The sequence below is a fragment of the Electrophorus electricus genome, chromosome 12 (genome assembly GCF_041902795.1).
Source record: "Electrophorus electricus isolate QZ-2024a chromosome 12, ASM4190279v1, whole genome shotgun sequence".
NCBI lineage: Eukaryota > Metazoa > Chordata > Actinopteri > Gymnotiformes > Gymnotidae > Electrophorus > Electrophorus electricus.
This window is the reverse complement of record NC_137508.1, coordinates 675001-690639: the sequence shown is the minus strand read 5'-3', so window position 1 is coordinate 690639 and position 15639 is coordinate 675001. Positions and strand designations below refer to the sequence as shown.

Sequence of the window (15639 nt, the reverse complement as noted above, 5' to 3'; positions counted from 1 at the left end):
TTTTACCATTTCCCCTGCATTCAAATTCTCTACACGTTCCCTGGTGCTCCACAAGTACACTGTGAAACAAAACTCAAATGTGATATTTGGCCATCATCTCCATCACAGACATCTCGTGTGATGACATTCTGTTACGAATGATGAATTGAGTGCTTGCGGTAAAGGTCTATAGAAATGTTACAAAATTAATCACAAAGACAAACTGAAATACGCTAAAACTGTATTAAAACATTACTGAAAATAATCTTCTCATTACAGTTGTACTACTGCGCACTCTGCAGTAAACAATTTCAAACACACCATATATACAAATGATTTTTTTTGGATTCTTATATCTTACTCATCTTTATATGTACCAAAGATCATTTCCAGCAAGATTATCGGGTATAAATAGAAAATGTGCAGGAGACGAGATTATCAGCGAGTTTATCCAATGGGAAGTTTATGAATCCACTTTTCCATAGGTTCCTTCTGGAGGACGATAGGACTTGGGGAATGCCATGAGCTGCAGCATGTTAAATGCATACTTCCTGCACTTTATGTTCTTTTGCACGTTCTCAATCCGGCATCCTTCTCTGATCCGAGAGAGAGAGAGAGAGAGAGAGAAGGGATAGGATGATAATGGAGTTATGAGAGCATGTAGGAAACAATGAGGTTATATATTAACATGAATTTTCATCCAGTTCCAGTACACAAAACAAAACGCAACTCCGACTCCCTCGAGTGGTTATTTCCTCTTCAGTACTTTACAGTGTCTGTGGGAAACTGGCAGTGACACACACATCAGCACCAGCTCATACGGTGGCCCGGAGGGTCCAATCACTGCAGCATTTACCAAGTAAACAAAAGCCAATAACTCATTGGCAGTGAGGAATACATTAAGCAAAAAACACAACAAAAATGAAGCATTTCAAAACATCTGTGTAACTGAGACATTAAATGACCTCATGTTAAATGACCTCACGGCACTGAGACATTAAATGACCTCGTTAATATTACACTGCAGCATTAACTGATGAACAAAAACCAGAACAAAATGCAAACTCTGGAAGTGTCCTGGTTACTAAGGACACTTCACATATGGCTTATACATTCAAAATATGAGCAAAACACCACACTGAAAAAACACAGAGAGACAAACAGAGGAGACAAAGTCTGGCATCCTGTGCTATGAGCCGAGATTCACTCTGAAATGTTCACTTCGCTACTGGCCAGAACCACTTCCATTGTGACTGACCTCAAATGCCACATTTGTGAAAATGTTTTTCAGTTTGCCTCTAAGCGCTGGGGTCTCACAGGTCCCGGTCTGAGCAGCGTTTCCACGTTTCCATCTGTGTCTCTGAGTGTTTCCTGGGCTCTCTGCTTTCCCTATTTATTGTCCTGGTGGGTGGGTGTGTGTGTGTGTGTGCGAGCGCACGCGTGTCTGTGTGTGTGTCTGTGTGTGTGTCTGTGTGTGTGCGTGCATACTGCTGGATGGCACTCTGTCCTGGGTGATGTCCTCCCTCCCGTTCCTGTGCCTGATCCAGTCCCCTAGGGGGCGCTGTGGTTTCTGGATCAGAGTACACTGTGTGCACTTGGCTGCTGCTTGTCACTGGTGTGATGACAGGACGTAAAAGCACGATGTGTGTTGATTATAAAGTGTCCTTGAGTACTGAGAGAGGCGCTATACAAGTGTAACTTCATAGCATCATTTGTCTTCTACCTTCATGTACTCACACTCTCCACTTTTGCTTGCTTGCCCCATACAATCATTTCCAGATTTATCCATTTCCATTATTATTGGTTACATTGATAGAGCCGCTTTCTCAGACTCAAGGCCATGTGGAATGATGATTATGGAACAAAGTCAGCAGAAGCTGACGGAGCCTCACCGGGCACAGCACGCAGCCAAGGACATTCAAACTCATGCACTATTACCTCAGCGTATGAAATACACCACAGATTTTTCCTCACTTCCAAATGGGAAATTAGTTTGTTTTGAAGCAGGACAGAAGACAGAGACACGCTCCCAAGGTTTATGTTAGGAGAAGTATAGGGAGGAAACATCGGAAGCAGAGAAACGTCCCGCGAGAGCAGGACCCCGTGAGACGAAGGAACAGAGCCAGACAGCACATTGTTATGGTGTCATCAGCAGTTTATTGATATTTTGCAAGCAGGAAAACAAGACTTAATATGAGCCACACCACCAGCAGGTGCGAGCTAACAAGCAGAAGAGCGATTGGATAGAAGTGGCGAGACGCCGGCTTGTGATTGGCTACTGAACCTGCCTCAGGGTCGTCCCATTGGGCACCTTCTCCCTGGGCCTGCCGACTGCTGAGCAAGTCAAGAACAGACAGAGAGAAAGAGCAAGAAACACACACACACACACACACACACACACACACACGTATCCACACCCCCACACACACGTAACAGAGGGTTAGTAAAATTAAACCAACACAACGACACACACACACACACACACACACACACACACACACAAATCTGGGCAGTGGTGATACTGAGATTATTATGTCTTAGGGTGTGTGTGTGTGTTTGAGGGGATGATGCTGAAATACTTAGGTTCAGTTACGCTAAACGTGCTGACCCAGCCACTGCATGGACAAACCCAGCCCGACTATCAGCTGTCCATTCAACACACACGCTCTAAAACTAGAAGCTCACATGTGCTTGCCGTGTGTCATCACAGTAAACTAGAGTGCTAATCAGCATTAACAACTCTGGGTTTGTCTGGTTCTAGTTGTATTACCAAATTTGTAACATCATGTTGCAGCCTCCTTTCCAGTGTTTATATGGCAGCCCTCATTAAGCAAACACTTCCTATTACATTTACCTGACACTTTTATCCAAAGCAACTTCAGACAATTAAGGGTCTTTAACTTTTTAATCTCTTAAATATGAAATGAAAAGACCTTGAACTCTTAAGATTATACATAGATTGTACAGATTTCAAGCAGCGCCATGCTAAGATGTCAATGACCTAAATATTCTTCTCTATGAAAAGAATTCATTGTATGTTGCTAAGCCACTGGCCTGCAGCCTTAGACAGCTACCGGGTTAATGACGTCACTTCTGGTCAGTATTTTGTTAAAGGACTTTTGTGTACAGCTCCACTCCTTGAAAAAGTAACTCGGGTTACTTTTACACCAGCTACTCCATAAAAGGCAAATTCCATGTATTCAGTGTTCCGTGCAAAACTGTGCTTTGGGCTGCTTCTTTAAATGTTTAGGTTTCCTGCATCACTGTTCCAGAATGCTGACAAGGTTTAAATGCAGTTATGGGATGAGTGGTGCGGATGCCAGATTGTCATCCCTCCGTGTTCCCCGACTGCGATGGAAAACTCAGCAGCTGATCTTGGACCCAAAGCACGGCGGTAACTTGAAAAGCTTAAGAAAGCATTTACCGGACGCTGCTTATCTGGAGAACCTGCCCCAAAAGGCTTGGTTCTGAAGGCTTCTGAATGATTCTGAACACTTCTGAACTGTCCTGAATGGTTCTGAACAGTTCATACATGCATCTCCATCAGTAACTTTTGCTCGGAGTCATGCCAGCGTGGAGCAGAGGGGGTCAAATGTGGAGGAGGAGGAGGTGATCCAGGACAGGCTGGGCGATAGGAGCCCGTGAGGGACACCTACCTCCGCATGCAGTCCAGGGCCCGGGTGAAGTAGTCCTTACGCAGCTGATGCTCATCCCTCAGCAGGGCGCACTGCTCCAGCGTGACCGACATGGACGTCCGGTCTTTGGCACTTTTACAGCTAGTAAAGCGAATTCCATTCAGACGCCGGCAGATCTGGAGAGATGAAGACCACACGTCAGCTTCCTGTTCCTCCACTTAGGAACCTTTCAAAGAACAAAAGCTTTTAAGCACTTCAAACTCCTTTCAGTGAATAAAACGTAATGGCAAATAGGATTTCATTATTAATTCATTGTTTTTAGTTGGCCTAACATTACTTAACACTGTTATGCACTAACTGTAGCGACTAGTTCAACATTCTTATCTTATGAATCTGTCTCCAGGTGATCCTCCTTACTGGCACAGAAAACATACGCAATGCACCTCAACTCATAAACAGTCATATCAGGCCCTGGTGGATCCTGACAGAGCAAATGATTCAATGTTTCATGCAAAGACAACAACAATGTGATGATAACAACACACAGGTACTTTGATCTGGACAAGCAACTGCTAAACGGCATAAATGTAACTGTAAATATCGCAGGCTATCTGCAGGGGCTTGTGTGTGCGGGCGTGCGCTGCTCGGTCTTCCTGGTTATGGTTCGGGCTGCGCCAACCTTACCGCTCCTGCCAACCACAGAATCTCCACGTTCTTCCTCTTCTTGGTTACAACGTTCTGGCCCAGTGTTTCCAGTAACTCCTTAACATCAGTCTGTGTTTGAAAACAGGGCAGACCTGAGAGACAGAAAGAGACCAAGGGACAGACAGAGAGAGAAGCCTGAGGAGGGAAGCATATCTCGACAGCTGACCTGCTGTGCCTCAGCGACTCTCTAAGATGGTGGTCTCACGCCTGTCCGTACCCTGCTGGAGATCAGGTGTCTGAGACGCAGGGTGCGCACGTTTAAGAGAGCTTCATCAGAAAAGGCATGACAAGGTGTTAATGTAAAACGAACCTTAGAATTCATCACCTTCTCCTGCATTATTACTAAAGCCACAGAGCTCAGTGTCAACAGCACTAGAGGGGTGTATGTGTGAGTGTGTGAGTGTGCGTTTGTGTGTGTGTGTGTGTGCGTGCGTGTGTGCTGGAGAAGAGTTTGCAGGTCTAGGTCTCTGCCACGATACCACATTTAACCATTCAGGTTGGCAATGTGTATGACCAGAGGAAAGGTCAGAAAGGTCAACAGGTACAGAGGTTACAATCAGTCGATCATGACACACTCATGAACAGGTGACGCATTACTGTGAAACAGGGACTCACTTTCTAATGGAACCTTGTCACGCAGGGATTTATAGTACGCCTGTAAAATGTCAAAGTTTCTCTGGTTTATCCTCTCCTGTAATGATATATCCCCAAATCTGAGAAGAGAGAAAGAGAAGACAGACAAAGGGAGAGATTCAACACATTAAACATACCTCTTTGATTTTGGATTCATGCAGGGCAGGTAAGTACGAAAGCATTTAAAGTGAAATGTGTGCAAGTGTGTAGCCACGTGTGCGTAAAACAGTTTTCAGTACACCTGGAAGTCTGTTCATTGTAACAGGAAGACAGATATTTAATATTTAGCATGTTTGTGAAAATAAGGTGTAGAGAGGTCTCTAAATAAAGAAGAACGTTGCTGAAGTGTGCGAGCACGTGATTGGGTCGTACCGCTCTGCGAAGGTCTGCTGCTCGTTAATGCCAACGTTGAAGAGCACAGGAACCACATGTAGCAGCTTGCCCTTGCGCAGCTCCTCTGGCAAAGTCTGGAAGGCTTGGACTGGGAGTGGCACATCTACAGTGTAATGGTCTCTGCCAAACACACACACACACGCATGCACACGCACGCATTTGTGCAAGACTGCAACAGGAGTGCATAGTTTATTTGTGTGAGGTTTGACTTCAGCACTAGTCCGATGCAAAACAATGTGTGAGTGTGTGTATAGATATGTATGTATGTATGTATGTATGTATGTATGTATGTGTATGTGTGTGTGTGTGTGTGTGTGTGTGTGTCTGTGTGTAAGACTGTCTATAAGCATATATAGAATGGGCACTTCTATACATGCTTATAGACAGTCACTCACACACACACACACACACACACACACACAAACACGAGCATTTCTGCTTTCCAAACACTTAGAGTTTGATCATAGCCTGCGGGCTCCTCTACACAAACAGGCTCGATTCATTAAAAGTGAATCGTAACAGAACACCGAGCAACAGAAGTATGTGTGTATGACAAGACACCAGTAATCAGGCCAACACTGCTGCCTAATCCCGCCTCTGCACGGATTAGCCTGTTTTCAGTGGGCTTGCTCTAGGGCCCAGAAGTGCTCTGGCAGCTGGGCCTTCAGGGTCTTGACCCAAAACAGGGGGCTGAGTACTGCTGCTCCATAATTGTCTGGTTTTGAAGCCTTTTCCATGTTTGTTCGTTCAATTTCGTCTATGGTCATCATTTGTGAAACTTGTCCCACCGCAGGTAATATGCACAGCGGGATCAGGCGTGTTCCTCCCTGACGTGTGCAGCAGGGTTAACACCTCACTCCTTCACGTGTGACTGAACACATGGAGACGCCATGGATAAACCCTCAATCCATGAGGAGAGGTGACCCAGTCATGCTAACACATAGATTAAAGTCATGAACGGCTGACAGTGTGGCTCAGACTCTCTCAGATGTAAGACACACCAGAAACTCTCCCAAAACCTGTTCATTTTTAGACATGACCTCAGCAAGCAGAAGTCAGAATGAAGACAACATCATTCTAAAATTAATCTGTGGTATGAATGTATTCTCAGTCCCGAACCCACGGAGGCATGACAACAATCTTCACCATGGCCAATCTAACAATCTAAACACTAAGCAGGCCAGGACGTCTTTGTGTGTATGTGTGTGCAATTGCACATCTGCTCCACACCACACTGACCCACCTGGACAAAGGGAGGGGTAATTATGTTAAAATGCTGTTTGTCCACTACAGTTCAGCATTTAACACCATCATCCCCTCCCTACTCACTACTAAGTTGGAGGATCTAGGACTGCATACATCCCTGTGCAACTGGATCTCCAACTTCTAACAGACAGACCACAATCAGTACGGGTGGGCAACTGCGCCTCATCCACCCTCACCCTCAGCACTGGAGCTCCTCAGGGTTGTGTCCTAAGCCCCCTGCTCTACTCACTGCACACCTACGACTGCACAGCCACTTCCAGCTCCACCATCATTGTCAAGTTTGCTGACGATACCGTCATCACGGGCCTGATCTCAGACAACAATGAGAGGGCCTACCTGGAGGAGATTAAACACCTGGAAAACTGGTGCCAGGAAAATAATCTCCTCCTGAATGTCAGCACGACAAAGGAGCTGATCGTGGATTGCAGCAAGAAGCAGGAGCGGCACTACCAACCTGTGAGGATCAGTGGAACCACGGTGGAGAGAGTAGATAGTTTCAGGTACCTTGGTGTTCACATCTTGCAGGACCTGTCCTGGTCCCGCCATACCAACTCCCTGGCAAAGAAGGCTCGTCAGCGTCTTTACCAGCTCAGACGCCTAACAGACTTCAGACTGCCCTCCAAGGTACTGCGGAACTTCTACACCTGCACTATCGAGAGCATCCTCACGGGGAACATCACAGTCTGGTTTGGGAATAGCACCAAGCAGGACAGACAAGCACTCCAAAGGGTAGTACGTTCAGCAGAGCGCATCACTCACACGGAACTTCCTGACCTGCAGACCATCTACTACAAGCGGTGCCAGACCAAGGCCAGGAGGATTGAGAAGGACCCCACCCATCCCAACAATAGGCTCTTCTCTCTGTTGAGGTCAGGGAAGCGCTTTCGCTCCCTGAAGACCAAGACAGAGAGACTGAAGAGGAGCTTCTTCCCACAGGCCATTCGGGCCCTGAATCAGGGAAACTGATAAACTATGGGGACCACCACCACCACATAACTGTAAATATGTTCAATTACCACCATGTAACATAAAAACTGTAAATATGTCATTTTACAAGATGGATCTGTACATTCTGTACATTGTGTACATATATATACACAACCATATACATTGTACATTGTGTATATAAACATAATATACATATATTATACATACATTGCTAATATATTTTTGTACATATATAGAATATATATTCCTCTACGCACCCCTGTTTTCTTTTTCCTCAGTTTGGACAGAGCACTCTCAACCATTTCACTGCGAGTTATACTGTGTATGACTATGTATGTGACAAATAAACCAAACTTGAACAAAACTTACCGTCTTCCACTAACAGTAGGCTGCAGTTTGGAAGGGTCGTCAGAAGGTGCTTCTGTGATTCTGAAGGTGACCTTCTGTAGGTCAGAAACGGCCACCTCCATATCCTCCAACATACCTACTTCTTCACCTGAGACATGGACAGAATGCTTATTAGAGTAGTACCACACACACACACACACACGCGTGCACAATCAAGCATGAGTGAAACATGTCTGTCTGCAGTACATACAGTACATACATATACATAAATAATCAAAGTACATGCTATTTAATTTCCAATGAAAATGCCCGTGACTCTGAAGATAAGTGTCTTACACACACCCTGCTTGCTTACACTTCTGGAATCTTACAAGGACACTGCTAAGGCTGTGCCACTCAGTACACTGAGCTAAAGGATTTAATGCGATCATTTCTCACATCATTCTTCACTCCTGACTTAAGTGCACGTGTTTGGTTTTGGATAGTCTGTGTTTGAGCAGTTACAGGAAATAGCAACTCTTCACAGACTTCCGAACAGGGGCCTTGGGCGAGTCCTGACAGATCACAACACTGTGGTTACGGTACTGTCCTGGTATAACCCCACAGGAGGAACCTACAGCATGACTCAGCTATAATTCACTACGGCTATGACAAACCTGCTTTAGGATACGCAAAATAATGATCAGAATGTCAACAGGGGACACTGAATGTACCAGGATTTAGGAGGTTGAAAATGTGTGTGTGTGTACATATATATGTGTGTGTGTGTAGACACTCACTGTAGGTGCTCAGTAGACTCTCAAACTGGGCCACCAGTCCGACAGAGTGCAGCTGCTGCAGGAAACCTGTGTCCTCCATCCCAGAGTAGAGCCTCACGATGAATCCACAGGCTAAAGCAACCAGCTGCAGAGAGCGCGCACACACACGGGGGCCATTTATGGTGAAATCAGTGAAACACTGCATTATAGATTTCAAATTATTTACATTTACCCAAAGCAACTTACAACTATGACTGAGCACATCTTGAACAATTAAGGGTTAAGGGTCTTGCTCAGGGGCCCAACAGTGGCAGGACTTGAACCAGCAACCTTCTGATTACAAGTCCAGTCCCTTAACCACTGAGACAGCACTGCAAGATGGATACAAAACCCAAGGGTGGTGGGAGCTTCAGGTGTGGTGCCACGCAGGGAGGGTTAGCACTTAGCGCAGTCCATCTGGACCAGGTTATTGGTGGCAAAAGCCATTGGTTTTCCTCCACAGATGTAGCTTCCATTGTATACTGGTGTTATTGGTGTTTTCTTCTAGCCATAGTGTTTTTTCTGCAGTTTGTCTGTCAGTATTCTTCCTGAATTTCTTTTTGCTGTGGGATTGTGTGTCTTAGGCCACGTTCTCTTTTTGAAACGTGTGGCAGTCGTATGGATCAGCAAGACCGTGGATGCCCCAGCAGGTCGCGTTTCCGTGCCTTGTGTGTGTCTGTTCCATGCTCCATGTGGGTTTGGCTTTTAATCTCATCATATTCACTAAGATTGTTACTAGTTGATGCAAGTGTGTGCTTTTCCTGTTTTTTCGGGTGTGTGTGATTTTTATTCTGCTCAGTAGTTGCTGTAGTGCGTTTATATGTTTTGCTAGGTTTGGGCCTGTTTCTTCTCTTGTTTGGTATGGGGCAGGGCCTGACCAATGGCACAAAGTTGGGGCAGATTAGTTAGCGCTGACACGGTAACTTACACTAGCTTTGATCTTTGGGTAGTTAAGTCTTATAATTACTCTGGAATAAATGATTGTTCTTAAAGTTTGTGTACCTACATTTATACCAACTGATATTAGATACTGTGAAGATTAGATTCTTGTCCACAGTATCACCTCGTTGCGTTCCTGCGTGTGTCTTCCTGGAAACAGTTTGTGGTTGGCGCTGTAATGAAGGCCATGTTTACAGTGCAGTTCTATATTAATCTGCACTCATCAAAAGTCTGGTAAACATTGTCTCACCCACAGAGACTGCAGTTTCTGGGTTGGTAACAAAGTTAATATTCACCACCGTATCATGTCAGGTGACTCCTCACAGGTGACGGAGGATGTGGCAAAGGTGTAGCACCTTGACCTCAATAATCTGAACCTTTGATCTACGACATCATCAACTACCACTGATTACAAAGTCCAGCACTGACAGGTGGAGGAGGTGGAGTGGAGGATTTGATTTATAAAGCGAGGTGGAGGAGGTGGCAGCTGGAGCTCACCGCTTGGCTGAACACGGTGTCACGTCTGCGTTGCAGCTGCAGGCCGTGGGGCGAGCTGCAGGCCGCTTCCTGCAGGAGAACAAATGCCATGGACTTGCTGGCTCGCTCGGCCACCTCGTTCACGCAGTTCTTCAGCGCTGCCACCAGAGGGCAGAGCTGCTCACTCCACTCTGCAGCTGCAACAGAGAGAGAGAGAGAGAGAGAGAGAGAAATATAAGATAGCAGTAACAGAGAAGGGATTGAACATCCTGTAGACAAAGAGAGGAGTGTGATGTGGGAGTTTCCTGACGTCTCATCTAGAGTAATGCATTTTTTTATTTTTGGCACTCTGAGCAAAGTTTGAGGCAGGGCCATGACCCCAAATAAATCACACAGAGAACACATCTGTAATCTGTCCTTGTGCTTCACGTCGTCTCTGTGAGCTTCTTATTTAATCTAAGATATAAATGATTAGAATGTTATAAATCCCCCCTAGTGCGTGCCACGTACTGGTTCTGAAGTAAAGCGTTAACGCGAGGAAGACGGAGGAAGCTGGAACGTTTACACACCGACAGAACATTGCTGTGGCTCCAGATTAATGAGGAGAGTTTTGAAAACTAAAGCCCGTGATTGTAGAATGACAGCCAAATAAAAATAGTGGCTGTACATGACTCTGAAGTATTGAAGAATTTCAGTATTGCATTATTGTAGTTTTGAAGTAATGAAATATTGAAGTATTGAATCATTGAAGTATTGAGTTATTGAAGTATTGAAGAATTGAAATATTGAAGAATTGAAGTATTTAATCATTGAAGAATTGAAGTATTGTAGTTTTGAAGTTTTGAAGAATTGCAGTATTGAAATATTGTAGTATTGAAGTATTGAGTTATTGAAGTATTTAATCATTGAAGAATTGAAGTATTGAATCATTGAAGAATTGAAGTGTTGAAGATTTGAAGTATTGAAGTATTGAAGTTTTGAAGAATTGAATATTGAAGTATTGAATGATTGAAGTATTACAGTTTTGAAGGACTTATATATCCTACCTTATATTTAATATCTTGTATTTAATACTTTTTATAATTAATGTTTTTCTTTTTATTTTAGAAGGTGCTGGTGGTTTCTCATGGAGCTTGAGAAATGCCAGACAGTCAGATTGAGTTTTGGTTAGAACATCCACTCCATGTCTCCTCTCAAGCTCGAAGGTATTGAAAGAAATGGCACTCCTCAAACAGCCAGATATAATTCTGAAGTTACGTACTTAAAAATACTGAAATACCAAATACCTGAGGAAAGAGGAGAAAGAAATCATATATGAGTACAGAAAACTTCACATACAGCCAGATAGAATACTGAGGTTGTGTACTCACTCTACGTATCTAACAGTAAGGGCACAAGTTCGCTTGAGTCCTTTTTAAATACTTTTAAAGAATAAAGTTATCAAAGTACTTCACAGCCTGAGCTACAGATGAGTCTGTAAAAAAGCAGCAGCTAAGGTGTAAAGAACTGAATAAAATTCAGATGCTTTAGTGAGTTATGTGCAGTCATGGGCGACGCAACTGTGTCCTGTTTCTAAGGTGATGAGAAGTGACTGGAGATGATGGGCCCCGTCTCCTGCCTGTAATGTGCTAGTTTTACTGTGGGCCACAGTTGCTCAGTAGTGGTGAATAAGATAATCACATTCCAGTGGGAGAAGAAGACACTATTTCAACAGGTCAGGTGGAGTTCACATACTAGCAGTCACGCCTGGAGATACGATCTGACACATCTGACAGAGATTACAAATAATCTTCTTTACATATGAAGAGTAGGATGTTATCTGTCCTCTTGTACAGGCTTTAAAGAACTCCAACAGATGACTGAATAGTGAAGAGTGAAGAATAAAGTGATGTGGTGTTTAATCTCCAGGGGACGTGAGGTGTTTATTGTGTTTATTGAGTGAGGTGTGGGGTCATGTCATGTCATGTCCATGTGTTCGAGCCCTCGTAAGCGGAGAGTGATGTCAGAGCACTGAGCAAGAGTTACAGTCTGTTAATAATTATGGGAAAAAAGATCTGATGAACAGCAGAGAACAAAATACCACCTTGTTGTTGATTGGATGGTGCAGCTCCAACCCCTATAACCACAAACGTGAGTTACGATCAGACAGCGATGACAGACGCTTCAGGAACTGGCCAAGACCAATGTGAATATTAGCCAACCTTCCTGTCACCAGAAAATATGTGGTATACAATCTGCAAGGATGTCTGAGGCATTAAAGGAGATGTATCTGTGGATAAGTATCACACTCCCTTTTGCTCTATAGTTCATTAGTGCTCTCTGACCTCTGTTCTGTGTTCCTTTGCTGTGTACGTAAGGCTTAGGAGTAATGCACTGGGCACATATCAGACAATTGGACAGTGGTTTGTGTGTTCCTCATGAAAAGTTGTGTACTCAGTAGGTGTGGAGCTCTGTTGCTTTCTCTTTCTTTCTCGTCTGTCCCTGATGTTACCCAGATTCCCTGTTTTCAGTAGTCCGGTATGTCTCCACCTAAAAGTGTAGCAGTAGGATCTACTGTTACTGTGACTGTGCATGCTGGAACGTTTGGTAGTTGGGTCCGTCTTTAAAACGTGTAGTATTTCCTTACAGACGCGAGATCTAATCATGTCTGCTCGTATTCAGTTACACAGAAAATGAGCCTCTCAGGATGTTCGTCCTACATTCACAGCGTTACACACCGTGAACCAGAGCACGGGGCTGTGTGCGAGAGGCGATGACATCACTGTGACGCCACAGCCCAGCAGCAGGGTGCCCCTGTCTGCTGTGATCTCTGCTAACCTTCAGAGCTGCACTCATCGTTTACCCAGAGATCAGCGGGCACAGTAGAACTGATGAACACGTTTTAAGGAGTTTATTTCATAGTGGTTAATGTAATTAAATGAATAGTAAATGAAAAAATGTAAAAGAAAAAGTGTGTATATAAAAATGTACCTATGTAAGACTAGTGCTATACCACTGCTCATCGCAACCCTCCCAAGTGTGTCGCCAAAATCTTGCACAGTAATAACAAAATGTATCCGGTTGCTGTGTTCCCATTAGTATAAGAAACAGTAGTAATAATGATTTATATTTATCTGACACATTTAGCCAAAGCCACTTACAATTAGTACAATTTGAGTAATTGAGGGTTAAGGGTCTTGCTCAGGGGCCCAACAGTGGCAACTTGGCAGTGGTAGGACTTGAACCAGCAACCTTCTGATGACAAGTCCAGTCTCTTGACCACTGAGCACTACTGCAGCTAGAGACTGCGACAGCCACAGGTGTCCATGTCTTTATCGTTCATGTCCTTTACTGTGTCTTACATGAACTGTGTTGGTGCTCGGGCGTCAAATCCTGCTTCCGGAGCCTTCCGGAGTGGCGTCCGTACCTCCACAGATGTGCTTCCTCACTCGGCTTCATTACAAGTGAAATCTGGGGGTGTGTCCCTCCCTGTATGTACAACCAACCCAACATTGTCTCTTCTCCATCTGTTTTCCAGACCCTTGTTTTTCCGCTGCAGTGTTTTTGAATTCCCCGGCCTGTCGGGGTATTGTTTATTTTCTGTTCCACACCCTGGACAGTCCTTGTGCTCTCGCTGCTGTAGGGTGCTCACCACTGTTGTGAACTCACCAGTAGCACCAACGTCAGCCTGAAGAGCCGTCGCCTACCCGTCACGTCAATGGTGCCACAGGTGTCCTGTTTGAATGCACCAGCAGTACGTTCGTCCCCTACCTGAGCCGACAATGTAGCGCGAGTAGTAGCGTCAGCAGCATCTCTGATGCTTGATGTTGACGTACTATCCAAAAATTCACCACTATGGTCAGAAAATGTAATTAGCCAAAAAAAAGAAGAAGAAGGAAAAAAAATTTTATAAAATTAGATATTTCTGATATTTTACACAGAAATCTCACCCTTTGGGAGCTTTTTAAAAATATGTTCAAATGTCTTTTTATGGGACGATGAAGTAATGGGAGAGTTTATGCAGATAGCCAGTGTATACTGACAATAACATCCTGTTGATCATTTGTTCTGAGGACAACCAGTACCCACTAGGTGGCAGCACTGCTTCAAGGATGCGAGGAAGAGCGTTTGTGTGATGGCACTTGATGGGAAGCTTGCTGCAGGAGTACAGGTGGTCAGTTTTCACTCCCTGAATTACATTCCTGCCATGCTGACAGCTAATGTCATCAGGCATCACTAAATCCTCTGCACGGCCTCACCCCCACATGGCACTGTTAAACCTGCTGTCTTATTTCACTGTTCGACAGAGTGTGTGTGTGTGTGTGTGTGTGTGTGTGTGAATCATGTGCTATGTGGCTATTCAGAATGTGGACTGGTTAATGACAATTACCACCGGGTTTGACGTATCCAACCTGAGATAAAAGATGAAGGTGTCATCACCATCATCGTTCAATTTTCCAGTGGATTTTGTTTTTGTTTTTTTCCACAAACGCACAGTGTCATTTACCAGACAATAGGTGTGTGTGTGTGTGTGTGTGTGTGTGTGTGTGTGTGTGTGCACGAGTGTTGGCATTCTTCTGCTGTCTGAACCTGCATGCAGTGTGTGTATGCTGTCCAGCACAGAGACTGCAAGATTTGCATGTTTAGTTTTTCCCGTTGCCCTGTCTGAGGCTGTCTGCTCACAGCCATCGTACAGTGAGCGCTCACGAGCAGACACAGGGTGACAGACTTGGCCCTGCCACGTGAATGCTGTCATGAATAAACGAATGAGACAGGGTGGAAGATCCGGAATCACGTACCGCAGGACCCGGACACGTAAGACCAGCGGGGCGCACTGGCAGCCTGCGCCAAGTTCTGGTCCAGAAGAACATCTCCAGAAGGTGTGGTGTTTGTATAAAGCCACAGTGTGAGGAGTGATGTGAGGAGCAGAGGTGTGAAGCAGCTCTCACCAGGACTGTGGGAGGTGATGACATCAGCCAGGGTCTGTTCCACAGCAGGACGTTGGGTGGTGTTGTCCTGCCTGCGTAGCTGGTCCACTACATCCATCACCCTATTCAGGTTCTTGGCCACGCTGGCCCACACCCTGTCCTGCAGAGGCCAAAACCAGAGTCACAAACCAACGGACCCTACAGAGGAATGTCAGTATACACGCCCGAGCTTCCAGAAGTGCATCATTTTGAATTAGAATGGGATTTCTTAAAAGACCAGGCCCATGACACTGGGACAAGGGACAAAACCGCCTGAACCAGCGTTTATTCCTGGACTATGTTTGGATTTCTCAGAGTCTCTCCACATATGGAATCTCTCTGGAAACAGACCCACACTACGAAATAAAGCAGTGACATCTTTGCCTTTACTACAGACCTAATACTTGGATAAGTGACATTAAATCCTGGAACTAATTATTAACTACAAAAATCCATGATTTATTTATTTTCATCTAGACCTCCTAACGTTGCTATACGAGACAGTACATGGCTGGTGGGAAATGGTGAGGAATTAGTGCATAAAAGGTACCACCGTGATAAAAGTGCAACCAC

At 44.7% G+C, this 15639-nt stretch overlaps 1 protein-coding gene across 22 annotated transcripts in view; it reads right to left on the bottom strand.

Moving 5' to 3' along the window:
* Positions 1-203: 203 nt before the first annotated feature.
* inpp4b (inositol polyphosphate-4-phosphatase type II B) overlaps positions 204-15639 on the bottom strand; it is a 119734-nt gene continuing 104298 nt past the window's right edge. For 15 of the 22 annotated variants that reach the window (XM_035531633.2, XM_035531636.2, XM_035531637.2 and 12 more), the window contains 9 exons: positions 15049-15187; positions 10142-10317; positions 8687-8810; positions 7929-8055; positions 5325-5465; positions 4935-5032; positions 4299-4411; positions 3636-3790; positions 838-2313 (listed from right to left, as the gene is read on the bottom strand). In XM_035531633.2, the coding sequence (XP_035387526.1) occupies positions 2136-2313; positions 3636-3790; positions 4299-4411; positions 4935-5032; positions 5325-5465; positions 7929-8055; positions 8687-8810; positions 10142-10317; positions 15049-15187 (1251 nt within the window). In that variant the 3' untranslated portion in view covers positions 838-2135. The other 7 variants (XM_081724518.1, XM_035531635.2, XR_014126456.1 and 4 more) reach the window with 6 other exon arrangements.